The following is a 15,000-nucleotide window of genomic DNA, read 5'->3' as shown; positions in this document are numbered from 1 at the left end:
GGATGCATAGTAATTCAATGCCGAGTGTCTACTATAGAGCAAACAGTTTCCTATTTCATACAACAAAGGAGGTGCACAGATGCTACCAGATGACTCCTTAAAAACACAAACATGTACAGAAGACACTTACACAACCACTTACCCTACTAAGTGTCTGTTAACAAAACAGAGTGCCTCCAACATGTCCTAAATTAATGTCAATACACATGTGCAACAAACTGGTTTCGCAGCATTCTCGTGTGTGTGTGTGTGTGTGTGTGTGTGTGTGTGTGTGTGTGTGTGTGTGTCCTTGTTTTCTCGACATTCGTGTCTCTCAAAAGTATAATGAATAACTTGAGCATATAATTTTAACCTTAATTAATATTAATGAGTAGGTATTGTACATCGGCGTATACGAATGTCAGCCATTACGTCAAGCATTTTCATAATAGGCAACACTTCAATAAATCTGACAAAATATTTCATTACACGTTAATCTTGTTAGATACTCTTATACGATGCAGTTGCAATAGCAAACAGCAGCACATTGAAATCAACTCCAAAATATTAATTAATTAATTAATTAATTATATTAATGACATCTAAACTCAATCTGCCTATAAACTATAAAGCATTTTGATATCAACTTGCAATGATAATTAATTAAACTCGAAATCATAAACAGATGTTTGTAATTTATTACTCAATTAATTAATTAATTATATAATTATTTAATTTTATTTATAGATAACTGACCTGTAGAGATGCCATTCCGAAGTCACACACTTTTACGTTGTTGTCGATGTCGAGAAGCAAGTTCTCGGGCTTCAGATCGCGATGACTGCAACAGAGTTACACTCAACGTACTCTCACTAAGTCAGACATTGTGATGACTGTGTATACCACACGCAGTGAGCGTGACAGAAATCCATAGCAGAAATCAACTGGCGAAAAAACTTTCTTGCTACAAATTCTGTGAGACGTCCTTGCTTCACTAGATAATCGAATAGTTCACCACCAGTCACGTACTCGAGAACTAGAAATCTAGAAGTACAGTCCAACATGTACACACAACGTGAAACCAACAAACGCACATACACCCACACAACATACATACATACATACATACATACAACCCTCAATGAAGACAAAGACGTACATAATTGTCAAGTTCGGATACGATTCACTCAAAAATGTGGTCAGTCGGTCGGGTTATTTGTTCAAATATTTAGGGTTTAGGATTAGGGTGTGCATGCACTCTGCATGTGTTCAAGGTTTGACGTCTCACACACTTCTGTCAGTAGGTTGTCCAGCATCCGACTCTCGGTGCTCTACAGGTGCCAAACAGCGTGGACCCTCCGTTACTGTGACACATACGGCAGGCATACTACCTAAACAAGAAGTATTTACCCAGTTGACTTCAATAAAGCAAACACATCCGCACTGTACTGCAAGGCTACTGCAGCTATAAACGTAAAAATGTCAGAGCAAAAAATCATTTGGGACCAGACATCGGTCACTGTGACCAGTTTCTGCTGTGACGGTTTTCTGTTGTGACGGTTTTCTGTTGTGATGGTTTTCTGTTGTGATGGTTTTCTGCTGTGACGGTTTTTTTGCTGTGATGGGTTTTCTGCTGTGACGTTTTTTGCTGTGAGAGAGGAGGGGAGAGAGGAGGGGAGGGAGGAGGGGAGGAAGAAGGGGAGGGAGGAGGGGAGGCAGGAGGGGAGGGAGGAGGGGAGGCAGGAGGGGAGGGAGGAGGGGAGGCAGGAGGGAGGAGGGGAGGCAGGAGGGGAGGGAGGAGGGGAGGGAGGAGGGGAGGGAGGAGGGGAGGAGGAGGGGAGGGAGGAGGGGAGGGAGGAGGGGAGGGAGGAGGGGAGGGAGGAGGGGAGGGAGGAGGGGAGGGAGGAGGGGAGGGAGGAGGGGAGGGAGGAGGGAGGGAGGAGGGGAGGGAGGAGGGGAGGGAGGAGGGGAGGGAGGAGGGGAGAGAGGAGAGGAGAGAGGAGGGGAGGAGGAGAGAGGAGGGGAGGAGGAGAGAGGAGGGGAGAGAGGAGAGGAGGGTACCCAAACTTGATATTTTTGGTTTGGTCTTAAATTATTAAATTTTGTTTCTCGTTTACTGCTGCACTAGAGCAGTAGTTAACAAGCCAAAAATCCTATTGGTTTACAATGCTGATTCAAACACCATACTGAAACAATCCATACTGTACAGGTAAAACGTCAACCATTCCAGTCCAAGTAGACTAACCAACCAGATGGATCTCAATGTCAACCATTTTCAGACTAACCAAACAGATGGATCTCAAAGTCAACCATTTTCAGACTAACATACCAGCTGGATCTCAATACCAACACACAGCCACACAATTAATCTTAACAGACAAAACGACCAATTGACGTCATCACACATTTCTATGTGAGTAACCCTACATAATTAGACACCCATATTAGGAATCTAATTATCCACATGAGCATATTAGCATTGCGTATACTAGACAATCTGCCATACAAACGTCTTACACAGTGTAGCACTCACAAGTGTGTTCTGTTCTCGTACACGTCATACAGTCGAAGCACGTTTGGGTGTTCAATGAGCTTCATGATGGCGATTTCGCGCTCTACCTGCCAAAACGAATCACAATAATTAGACAGGATGACACAAGAGCGTCTCTAGGGCTACACGCACTCGTTTTCCCGCGACAACATTCTCTCACTACCTCTAGAATCATTCTCATTGGCCGCTAACGTAGCATCGCGTCGATTCTCATTGGCTCTCGCGCAAACTGAAGCATTTCATTGGACAACGCTATCACACTCGGTCGCACTACCGTGTGCGAGACGCCGCCACTCTAGACAAAAATGTCCAACACCATTTTGACAGCAATTAGTCTCATAGGAAAGCAACGTAGAACTTCCATCAGTGCGCTCCAATGAGACATTCGTCGTGCTCGTTTTTCCGCGTATTCGTGCGTATTTGCGCCACTTTTTTGTCTTCCTTCACTTCCTGACTAGAGACTACAGCGAAGGTCGCTTCCCTATTAGTACGCGCAAGAACTCACCTTTTGTAAAATGTTGGCTGATAGAATGATCTTGTCGACGATTTTAACCGCGACTTCCTGCCCTGTTAGGCAGTGTTTACCGAGTCTCACAAGTCCTGCAAGTCAGGGGCGACAAAAACTCCACCTTCCTGTCGCACTTTCAGCTTATCTCGATTGAGTTACCTGTCTGTCCTCTTCCCAGCGTCTCGTGCAAGACGTAGGGACCGACGACTTTCGTTTTCACGTCTCGTGAAGCCATAGCCACTCTCAGACGGCCCTGATGTCGTTTAGAATTGATCTCGTTTGTCGCACACCCGGATGTCACGTGGTTGTACTAATTGCTTCAGTGTTTACTAGCGTAAACGTTTAGTTAGGCAAACGCCGCAGCTTACATTGTTAATTGTACTAATTCTGTAATTTTTGTTTGAAATAAAGTTTGCAGTAGCGTCCACAAAGTACTTTACTTGCAAAATACCCGGATGTATATCCCGTATGTCGTTTCCACGGCAGTTTTATGGCGTCCGTATTTCTTCATGCCGAGTTTTTCTTATTTATTACTGCCTGCTACGGACAAACGAATGATTCATCAAACATACCGAGCAGTTCTTCGGCTCCGACATTACCTTCCATCACTACGTCATCCATTCAGATGACGTCAAAAGCTGCTGTTACTTCCGCTCCAGTAACGGCCGTTTCTGCTTCTTCAGGCTCTCAAGCAAGAGCCCAAACTACAGCAGGGTTTTGTGGCTGTGATCTCTCTCCAGCACCGGATTGTAGTCCCAACTGTTGTTGTGATACGGACTGTAGTGAGGGAGATGTTGCTGTGTTTACAGCCTGCCTTGATGCAGTGAATAGGTGATGTGTGTGTGTGTGTGTGTGTGTGTGTGTGTGTGTGTGTGTGTGTGTGTGTGTGTGTGTGTGTGTGTGTGTGTGTGTGTGTGTGTGTGTGTGTGTGTGTGTGTGTGTGTGTGTGTGTGTGTGTGTGGTCTGTGTGTGTGTGGTGTGTGTGTGTGTGTGTGTGTGTGTGTGTGTGTGTGTGTGTGTGTGTGTGTGTGTGTGTGTGTGTGGTGTGTGGTGTGTGTGGTGTGTGTGTGGTGTGTGTGGTGTGTGTGTGTGTGTGTGTGTGTGTGGTGTGTGTGTGTGTGTGTGTGTGTGTGTGTGTGTGGTGTGTTTGTGAAGGTGTGTGTGTGTGAAGGTGTGTGTGTGTGTGTGAAGGTGTGTGTGTGTGTGTGAAGGTGTGTGAAGGTGTGTGTGTGTGAAGGTGTGTGAAGGTGTGTGTGTGTGAAGGTGTGTGTGTGTGAAGGTGTGTGTGTGTGAAGGTGTGTGTGTGTGTGTGTGTGTGTGTGTGTGTGAAGGTGTGTGTGTGTGTGTGTGTGTGTGTGTGAAGGTGTGTGTGTGTGTGTGTGTGTGTGAAGGTGTGTGTGTGTGTGTGTGTGTGTGTGTGAAGGTGTGTGTGTGTGTGTGTGTGTGTGTGTGAAGGTGTGTGTGTGTGTGTGTGTGTGTGTGTGTGTGTGAAGGTGTGTGTGTGTGTGTGTGAAGGTGTGTGTGTGTGTGTGTGAAGGTGTGTGTGTGTGTGTGTGAAGGTGTGCGTGCGTGTGTGTGTGCATGTGAAGGTGTGTGTGCGTGAAGGTGTGTGTGTGTGTGTGTGAAGGTGTGTGTGTGCGTGTGTGTGTGCGTGTGTGTGTGTGTGTGTGTGTGTGTGTGTGTGTGTGTGTGTGTGTGTGTGTGTACCGAATCTATTTCGTGTAGGACCAACGATCGTGTTTGTGTGTCCGAGCACATCATCGCAATATCAAACGTAAAATACCAAACCGAGAAGACAAACAACCCAAGCTTATTCTGCGTATACACAGACAACAGTAATTGATCCACTTCATTCAACTCTCTCTCTCTCTCTCTCTCTCTCATCATTCTCACCATCTCATTCACCACATTTTAAACTTTAATTTTTCTCTATTTGTAGATCCCAGTAGAAAAGACTTTGCTACACCTGATCTTGTCACATCAACGGATGATTTTGATTCTCGTGTGTCTGACTTTTCTACACATTCGTTTCAAATAGAACAGACGAGTGCCACAGTGCCTGGGCAATACTACAGGGCAAGGAAATTGTAGAGTTTAGGTGTTGTAATGGAGATAGACTGATTGACGTAGCAGCAAAGAACTTGTGGTGGATGTACTGTATTGATGGACAGACAGATGGACAGACAGACACACGACAGACAGATAGACAGACACACGACAGACAGACAGACAGACAAACAGACAGACACACAACAGACAGACAGACAGACAACAAACATACATACATACATACATACAGACAGACATACAGACAGACACACAACAAACAGACAGACACACAACAAACAGACAGACAGACAAACAGACAGACAGACAAACAGACAGACACACTACAGACAGACAGACAGACAATAAACATACATACAGACATACAGACAGACACACAACAAACAGACAGACAAACAGACAGACACACAACAGACAGACAGACAGACAGACGACAAACATACATACATACAGCAGGGGTGTTCCCAGGATTTTCGTAAGGCACAGTGGAAATAACCACGCCCACATTAAATTTTGGTCCCGCCCATTCCGATTTCTATGGTAAACCCACAAAAGCTTTCATGCAGGTTTGCTTACGCTGACATACCACAAACTGTTGTCACAGAATGCTCAGGCACAAAAGGAACAAAGTGGTTTATCTTTTCAAAAAAGTTTCTCTGTCTTAGTTCACTGTGCTTGACCACATGATAGGTAGATTAATGCGAGTGGGAAAATTTCCAGACCTCAAGAAGTTGAAAACCTCCCTTTATATAGGATAGGAAGGCCAGATATCTACAGACTTCGTTTGTTACCATCAGATACTGACCTAAATATTGGGCAGAGTGCAAGACAACCACTGTTGAGCTTTGAGTACTTGTGTTACAATTAAGTTTATACCATATGGCAGTCTTTGTCCTAATTGGTCTTATCTTCAAACCAAGCATCCCAGGAACTACTTGTTAGCCTGAAACAACTTCCCACTTTTCAAAATACAAATACAAGTCCATTGTCTTCATAGCTAATCACTGCCTACTCATACAGCAAAGCATGGTGGGTCTGTACCAAGTGGATGCCTTGGCGGAGCGCCGTGCCTTTTGTATGCTGGGGACAACCCTGCATACAGACAGACAGACAGACACAGACAGACAGACAGATAAACAGACAGACAGACAGACAGATAAACAGACAGACAGACGACAGACAGACACACACAACAGACAGGCAGGCAGACAGACACAAAACAGACAGACACACAGACAGACAGACAACAGACATACACATAGACAGACAGATAGACACATCGACAGGCAGTGCAGACTCAAGTGGACAAATTGGCTCTCACTTTTGCTAAGTTTGTCTTCATTTATTCCAGTTCGGTGATCCCATTGTCACGGTCTTGCCTTCAGATTTTCAAGCCTATTTTAGTCTACCGAAAGCGTTAGATACAACTGAATGCAGAGACACCAACATGGCCGGTACAGTGACGACTCAGATAGACAACTTTTGTACGTAACTCATTTTCAATTTAAATGATAGCATTCCTCAAGAATGAGGTGACCGAATGCATTCGAATTGTTGGTGACTTGGCCACCGATTGTGCATCGTTGCCTGCACTTGATTCGAACTCGTACTCTCAAGGCTTTAAAGTAGCTCAGGTATAGCTGATTGTTAGAAGTATGTAATGCAGTCTGATGAGACTGACAGATGAATCTCTCTTATACAATAGTGTAATGTATCGTGAGATGCATCCCTCCAATACAGTAGTCTAGTGTATTGTGAGATGCATCCCTCTAATACAATAGTCTAATGTATGCATCCCTCCAATACAGTAGTCTAGTGTATTGTGAGATGCACCTCTTCAATACAATAGTCTAGTGTATTGTGAGATGCATCCCTCCAATACAATAGTCTAGTACAATAGTTTAGTGTATTGTGAGATGCATCCCTCCAATACAATAGTAAAGTGTATTGTGAGATGCATCCCTCCAATACAATAGTCTAGTGTATTGTGAGATGCATCCTTCCAATACAATAGTCTAGTGTATTGTGAGATGCATCCTTCCAATACAATAGTCTAGTGTATTGTGAGATGCATCCCTCTAATAGTCTAGTGTATTGTGAGATGCATCCCTCCAATACAATAGTCTAGTGTATTGTGAGATGCATCCCTCTAATGCAATAGTCTAGTGTATTGTGAGATGCATCCCTCCAATACAATAGTCTAGTGTATTGTGAGATGCATCCCTCTAATACAGTAGTCTAGTGTATTGTGAGATGCATCCCTCTAATACAATAGTCTAGTGTATTGAGAGCTGCAGCCTCCATTTCAGTGACCTATCAATGTTGCTCTATCCAGTTTCCTGTGTTGAAATCATCTCCCACCGGAAACGGCTCTCAAGCAATATTCAACGGCTCAAACACGATACCTATTCACATTGATCATCCAATCAACTGCATCGTATCAGAGAATCCTCGCATCACAAGAGCCTGCAATATCAACGACACCCTACCACACCCCGTCTACAACATTCTAACCAATCAGTGTGACAATGTAGCAAGAGAGGTAAGAAACCTATTAAAATTTTGATATCAATCTAATCACAAAAGTTTGATATCAACCTGATCACTGTTTGTGCAATAGATTTCGTATGTCATCACTCATAATGCAACAGAAGGCATCGTCTCTGTCTCACTTTCTCTCGCTCTCGCCTCCGTCCCTTCATCATCCTTCCCTCTTACACAAAAATACAGCATCCACTTTCACAAAGTCGATTCCCTCAATGCAGCATCCTACACGAGGTCGGGAAATCCGGGATATATTGTAGGTAAACCGGTCATCGCTGCCAGGCTGGTGGCTGGCGGAACCGCCGGGTCTCAGGCTGTCCAGCTTAGTCCTCAGCCATTGAACTGGTTGACTGTTGTCGAGCCGCCGGTCGCGGGTGGAGACTGCCTGGAGATTCATGAGCGTCGATCCGTATTGTTCGGCGAGGACTTGCGAACGGGTTGTGTGATGAGGTACGTGAGATGTTTTATTCTGTTGTGACAAAACGCCGGCAATTGTATTGACTGAAACCCGTCTGCATGACCACTTGTTTGTTTGTCTGTCTATGTGTGTTGTCCTTTTGTTTGTCGGTGTTCACTCCCTTCTTGTCCACATCATCGTCAGTAACTGTCATTTGGCTGCATGTCTCTTATCTAGTGATTTTGTGTGTATGTATGTATGTATGTGTGTGTGTGTGTGTGTGTAGAGTTACGTTTGACAACATCACCCAGTCTTGTCCATTTCTTCAAACTCTGTCTACTACTCTACTGCGGGGCGGCGATATTCCGACTCACGTTGCCGTTTTTGGAAATCCTGATCCGGCAAACTTGGCAGACTGGGTGACGCTGCTGGTAGAACGGCCACCAACAGCTGGGGTACTGATATGTGAATGTGACTTGTTGGTGTGCATTGTGGGTAGTAGGTATGGGGTGAAAGGTCGGGGAGACAGACTGACAGATAGACAGACAACAGACAGATGGACAGACAGACAGATAGACGGCCAGGTGGACAGACAGACAGACAGACAGATAGACGGCCAGGTGGACAGACAGACAGACAGATAGACGGCCAGGTGGACAGACAAATAGACAGATAGACAGACAAACAGACAGACTGACATAGACAGACAACAGGCAGATGGACAGACAGACAAATGGATGGACAGACACAGACGGCCAGGTGGACAGACAGACAGATAGATGGCCAGGCGGACAGACAGACAGACGGCCAGGTGGACAGACAGACAGACAGCTAGACGGCCAGGTGGACAGACAAACAGACAGACAAACAGATAGACAGACAAACAGACAGGCAGATAGACACACAAACAAACAGACAGACGAGTGCACAATATGCAATGACTACAATTACATCACAAGGAAGAACGTGTAATTGCAATTCAGTAGATGCTATTGGAGACTACTGTAGATCATTGCTGTCTTATCGTTCATATAGACTGCAGATCCAGGCTCTGGTGTCTGTCCAAATGTTCCGGTAAACGTCCATCTAGAGATCTTGTATGCTCTCACTGGGTCGTTCACTGACCCTCAAGCTAAGGTGCATTATTATGATTACCTAATTACACATGCACGGATGGACACACAGACAGACAGACAGACAGCACACACACACACACACACACACACACACACACACACACACACACACACACACACACACACACACACACACACACACACACACACAGATACACACACACACACACACACACACACACACACACACACACACACACACACACACACACACACACACACACACAACATTGTATCTTTCAATGTCAGATTATAGGAGCTCGGTTCAGTTACATCACACAAGACATTCAATTCCGAGTAAGACAGCAACCCATTGCACCCCCTGTCCCACAATCAATGTTAACCTCTCTATTTCTAGTGCACCATGCCATTCTGTCAGCCAAAATTTTCACAAATGACTCAACTCATCGAGTTCTCCAGCACCGTTGCTTTCATCGACGTGTCCAACCCACCCAGACAGCTTCTTAAGCCACCGTTCCGGGTGTCAACAGAACTGCCAGCCGATTTCTTTTATCCGTTTTATGGAGGAGCTGCTCAACATCAACACACATGGACGTTAGTGCTAGTTGGTGTGTTTGTTAGTGTGGCATCCACACTCACGGTTTATTGCTAGCTGTTGTACAGCTGGATTATGTTTTGATCGTAGAATGTTGGTAGAAAGTCTACGGCCTAGCTACAGTGTACAGATACTCAATGACTCAAATACAATGATACAAATCGTATTACACGTGCATGGACACACACACACGCACACACGCACACACACACACACACACACACACACACACACACACACACACAGCATACTGATCCTCAATGACTCAAATACAATAGATACTCAGATACATTCAATTGCCAATACATTGGGCCTTCATTTTAAAACTAAACCGTCCAGACGGCTCGGTAATACAAAACTGTCCTCCTCAATAACACAGTAGACTTATACTCGTATGTAACGAAATATCACATTAAGTAATTCAAATACAAACTCACCAAACAGTCCAACCCTTATTTTTTCTTTGTCCACGGTGCTGGTGGCCTCGGAGGTCTCAGTTTCTCTGCTACTTTGTCTGATGATGGTCGGGATGTTGACTTCCCGGGCAGCACTTTGGCGTCAGACTGACTGTGTTCTCTCACTGAGAGTGATGATGCATCTGCACTGCTTTTCAGTTGCTGATGCTTTGTAATGGCTGCAGATGAGTATGGGCCTCTAATGGGTGGTAGTGGACGTTGTTGTGTGGCTACTTTCCGAGTTTCGTGATCTGCGATGTCGTTGGGTGAGATATCCAGTGAGCTATCTGTTGATAAAAAGTGAATTAATATTAATTATTATATTAAATTATTTTATTTATTGAATTATTTATTAATTATTTTATTAAATTATTAATATATTTTACTAAATTATTAATATATTTTACTAAATTATTAATTAATATATTAAATTATTAAATTTATTTTATATTATTAGTAATTGAAATTATCTATTTATCTTCATCTCCTTTCTGGAGAAAGTCTTCAGTGGCGTACACTGCAAATTCTGATGATGAAGCATGACTAGACATATCTGCACGTGGAGTTGGCGAAGAGGTCAACGCGCATTTTTCAACATTAGGGTCTTCTATCCTAACACGTCAAGTTACAATATTTGTCCAGTGCGATTGTCTGTTAGTGTGATGGACGAACAACAGCTGACAGATACAGCACAATTCTAAATAGATCCGACAGTCATAGTCCTCACAACATGATCGTACATTCTAAGCAATGAGGTCGTGGATTTAGTTTATGGACGACCAAAGTAATGAACGAGCAACTAAACATTGACATATGGTTGCCCTGGGACTACTTAGAGGCGATTTGGTCCAGCAACCGTTTCCACATTCACTTGGTATCAGCGTCTTCCGCTTTAGTGTCCATTTTATATCTTGCGTTTGTATCCAGTGTAATGAAAACTGCACATGCTCAAAATGTCACATGATCATTACTCCATATTTCGATTGGATGGTCCAGGATTCATGTCCAGATATCCGAGCATAAAAATTTAGCTCGTCTGGCCTTACATATGTGAAGAAGTTGGAGCATGTAGTATACATCGTTTGCAGCGTCTGTGTTAGTACTAAAGCATGTCCTCCTAATCATATCAATAATTTGTGCATCACGTGCCTCAAACACGACTCAAACAACAATACAAATAAACATTAAAAATTAACATATTTCAAACCTCGTTTCTTCTCTTCTTGATGTTCGTCGCTTTTCCTGACGTCTTTCGTCTCATGTGATTCGTCTACATTGAGCGTTTCTGCTCTTAACTCGACGTTTCCTCGCATTCTTTCTCTCTCAATAGGAGCAGTACAAACGTCGTTCAATTGTTCGATCAATTCTGCTGCCTCGTTGATCTCCTTCTTGCCTCCGCTTTCCTCCGACGTCTCAACGTGTGTAACACTCACTGGCAACGTGATGTCATTTTGGCTACTACTCTCACCTCCTGTACTCAAACATTCACCCACATTGAGATCAACATGATCCCTATGGACACCAGTACCATCGACTTCCACAGAATTCTCAACTGCCGTTACTTCAGTCTCTGTATTTTCATTCAAATGCGTTTTCTTTTCCACAAGCTTGGGTGCTTGTGTAGCTGCCACTCCTTGCTCTGTTGTTGTTGCATTATCACTTGCTATTGGGCTCGATTTAGATTTAATCAATGGAGGTCTACTGGGTCGTAATGGTTTTGGAGAATAAGGCCTTGGCTGCTTGGGTGCTTTCTTCGGTCCTGCTGCCTAAAGATTAACAGAAAAAGCACGATCGTTGTGTGACTTATAGCAGTTTGTAACGTCGATTAGAGTATGAGAAGCAGCATGTGAGCATGCAACATCTAACCAAGAGATCATAACGACTGACAAGAACTCAATTAAGTTTTATAGCGGTATGAAATTGTGTTGGTCAAGTGACAGGAAATTGTGTTGGTCACATGACCTGAATTCCATAAATTTTTTGTATAAAATTGTGTTAGTGACGTGACCTGAATTCCATAATTTTTTGTATAAAATTGTGTTAGTCATGTGACCTGAATTTCATAAAACTATTGTATAAAATTGTGTTGGTCACGTGGCTTGAATTCCATAAAACTATTGTATGAAATTGTGTTGGTCATGCAATCCGAATTCTGTGAAAACTATCTTACGGAAATAGTTCTAGTTGATGTGTTAGACCTTCTACAAATGACGTGCTTTCATATTGTGCTTCGTATGCATGCCTTGTGTGTAGCAAACTTGTCAACTCAGTCTATTACTATTGCACTCTTTCAATCTGTCACCAACATACCGCAGTCACATATACCAAATTTCTTTGATTAAACGCGGTAGCTGAGACTACAGATAAAATATAAACGCCACCCTCAAATAAACGCCGCATTTCAGTGAACTCCATATACAGTCGCGTGTCACTTATCCGACTCCTTGGAACCGAAGCCCTGTCGAACGTTGGATAACAGAAGCTGTTACAAACTCCACTATTGTTCATATTATACGGCAATTTCTCCACATTAGGTTTACTGAATGTAGATGTAGATGAATGTAGAATACAACGAGAAGAAACGCTTGAACTCACTCTCAAACTTGTTACAAGAAACAGTTGACATGAATGTGGATGTACATGTACCTACATGTACACAGCTGACCAGCCACACGATCACCCACGTGACAAGCTTGACCTGTCGGATAAGTGAATGTCAGATAAGTGACACACGACTACGCCTAGCTCAAAGTTTGAAGGAAAAACCTTACGACTCCCTCAGAGGCAAATGTTAGGTAAACGTTTCAAACTTTCTTTAGGCTGCCCGAATACTGTTTCACCCATCTCACTGCATGATATCTCAAAGTGTGAAATGCATACTGACCAGTACGGTGTGTTGTTGTCTTCAAAAAGTGTCAAACCTATAGCGTGTGTACACGTACATACACACTCCTACATACACTACAGAAAGTGTGTAACAAATAAATGCTGCCCTCGAATAAACGGTGGCCTCGTTTACATGTCGCAGTTGAAACCCTAGCTAAAAGTAAACGCTCCACCGTTTAATCGAAGAAATACGGTACATCAATGTATCTCTTACATACGAGTTACTCAATAGTTGACAATACTAGAACTCTATCTATTCACACACAAGGATGCTAACCAGCGGCATCGCGTGGGTGCAAAAAGTGGTGGGGCTGACTCGCTGCTGAGACTTCGGCTCTGCTAGCTTTGACATAAACTTTATAACATATCCGACAATATCCGGGATAGCTTTGACATAAACTTTACCACGCCCCCGAAAAGATGCTAACTGTATCAAAAGCACTCGAAACAAATACACTCACTCACCATCACAACGTTGGTGTTACCCGTGTTTCTCCTCTCGGACTTGAGGCTGCCGTCTACATCCTCACTACCGATTGTCTCGACCACGTGAGGTACCACATTGTTGTCTTTCTTGCTATCCAAATTGGTTGACAAGATTGCTGATTGCCCATTGGCAGATCCATGAAGTCCTACATACAACCACAATGTAATTAATTATCAATGATTTTTGATGGTCCAACAACACAGTATGACAGATTTTTGCTGCAACAAGATAAAACAGCTGCTGCAGACGTACTGACAAGCAAGCACATACAAGCATCTGGAATTTTGTGCATGCGCTGCATTCCAATTGGCCCTCTGTCTGTCTGTCCGGCTACTGACACCCTACTGCAACCCTAGTGCATGTGAGCCTCAGGTTATTAAAGCACGTATGCATACACACCAACATACTGTACACTGTGAACAATTATTTGACGATGCCGAGCATTGGACAAGCCTCCTGACAACAACAAACTCATGAAATAACAGGCTAGCTAGCCTCGTCTGTTTTCCTCTATCAAAGTACGTTCCTCACAAGTCACGTGACTTGTGAGAGGTCCTCATAGCTTTTGATTATAATGCACAATACATCAACATTCAAATAGATTTTATATACACAAAGCATCAAACCATAACACACAACCTGAACTTATGTAATAGAACGATCTCTTCACATAGAAACACTAAATCTGTGCCAGCTGCCTTCTCAACATTTTCTATGTAAATATATTTCAAATGTATTTACCCACCTTTTCCAAGCTGTGTATCTACCTCATTTCTACATTGATTTATCTTAGACTAGACCAGCTAAATCTTTTATGCTCGGATATCTGGATATGAAACCTAAACTGATCAATCAAAATAAAAAAGTAATGATCATGTGACATTTTGAGCATGCGCAGTTTTCATTGCACTGTACACAAATGTGAGATAACAAAATGGACAATAAACAAAAGGACGCTGATACCGAGCGGAACACAAAAACAGTTGCTGGACCACATGCACTGTTAACAGTTATAGAGTCATTGATACATAGTCGTAGGATGTATACACTACTAAGTCATTTTACAGCAGCATATCATTGCACATGTACACATAAAGCTTTATTTTGGTCAAGATCAAACTGGACCAGCAAATCTGAGCATCAAGAAACTTAATTGGTCTGGTCTTACCTGCATCATTACTCTCTGGTTGGCTATCCGGTTTGCCACCTGTAGCCAGTGCCATTGAGACGTCTCCTGTTGGTGATGGCGACTTCTGGGGTTTCACTTTGCCAAGACTAGACGACAGCACCTGTTCTGGTCTGACTGGTTTTGGCCGACCAGGTGGAGCTGGTCTAGCAGGAGGAGTTTTAGATCGAAACGGCTAAAGACAAACGTAGATACTCAGCATACATCTTTCAGAGACTATGATAGAGACAAATGGCACGATCATTCAT

The 15,000-nt window shown here is 43.3% G+C and overlaps 3 protein-coding genes across 5 annotated transcripts in view; 1 reads left to right on the top strand and 2 right to left on the bottom strand.

Annotated features, from left to right (window-relative positions):
- LOC134188948 (serine/threonine-protein kinase BRSK2-like) overlaps positions 1–3,317 on the bottom strand; it is a 29,557-nt gene extending 26,240 nt beyond the window's left edge. Inside the window, exons 1-5 of the mRNA XM_062657162.1 lie at positions 3,198–3,317; positions 3,036–3,130; positions 2,513–2,598; positions 883–1,023; positions 736–820 (exon numbers count right to left, since the gene is read on the bottom strand). Coding sequence (XP_062513146.1) covers positions 736–820; positions 883–1,023; positions 2,513–2,598; positions 3,036–3,130; positions 3,198–3,273 — 483 coding nt within the window. The 5' untranslated portion in view covers positions 3,274–3,317. The remainder of the gene's footprint in view (positions 1–735; positions 821–882; positions 1,024–2,512; positions 2,599–3,035; positions 3,131–3,197) is intronic.
- Positions 3,318–3,501: 184 nt separating this feature from the next.
- LOC134189114 (tectonic-3-like) lies at positions 3,502–9,907 on the top strand. Of its 2 annotated transcripts, XM_062657349.1 has the most exons (11): positions 3,502–3,869; positions 4,764–4,873; positions 4,978–5,114; positions 6,457–6,559; positions 6,621–6,739; positions 7,441–7,647; positions 7,726–8,099; positions 8,333–8,501; positions 9,082–9,183; positions 9,432–9,479; positions 9,541–9,907. In XM_062657349.1, the coding sequence occupies exons 1-11, from the start codon at positions 3,529–3,531 to the stop codon at positions 9,793–9,795; spliced, it is 1,965 nt and encodes a 654-aa protein (XP_062513333.1). In that variant the 5' UTR covers positions 3,502–3,528; the 3' UTR covers positions 9,796–9,907. The 2 variants fall into 2 exon arrangements, 1 of the variants encoding a protein (XP_062513333.1); XR_009971440.1 differs by lacking the exon at positions 8,333–8,501 and having other exon boundaries at positions 9,541–9,631.
- Positions 9,908–10,025: 118 nt separating this feature from the next.
- LOC134188725 (synaptojanin-1-like) overlaps positions 10,026–15,000 on the bottom strand; it is a 22,969-nt gene continuing 17,994 nt past the window's right edge. Inside the window, exons 19-22 of one of the 2 annotated variants that reach the window (XM_062656904.1) lie at positions 14,735–14,927; positions 13,545–13,711; positions 11,401–11,959; positions 10,026–10,480 (exon numbers count right to left, since the gene is read on the bottom strand). In XM_062656904.1, the coding sequence (XP_062512888.1) occupies positions 10,191–10,480; positions 11,401–11,959; positions 13,545–13,711; positions 14,735–14,927 (1,209 nt within the window). In that variant the 3' untranslated portion in view covers positions 10,026–10,190. Of the gene's footprint in view, positions 10,481–11,400; positions 11,960–13,449; positions 13,507–13,544; positions 13,712–14,734; positions 14,928–15,000 lie in introns of those variants that run through there. The other variant, XM_062656905.1, reaches the window with a different exon arrangement.

The sequence above is a fragment of the Corticium candelabrum genome, chromosome 13, assembly GCF_963422355.1.
Source record: "Corticium candelabrum chromosome 13, ooCorCand1.1, whole genome shotgun sequence".
NCBI lineage: Eukaryota > Metazoa > Porifera > Homoscleromorpha > Homosclerophorida > Plakinidae > Corticium > Corticium candelabrum.
This window is presented reverse-complemented; position numbering and strand designations above follow the sequence as displayed.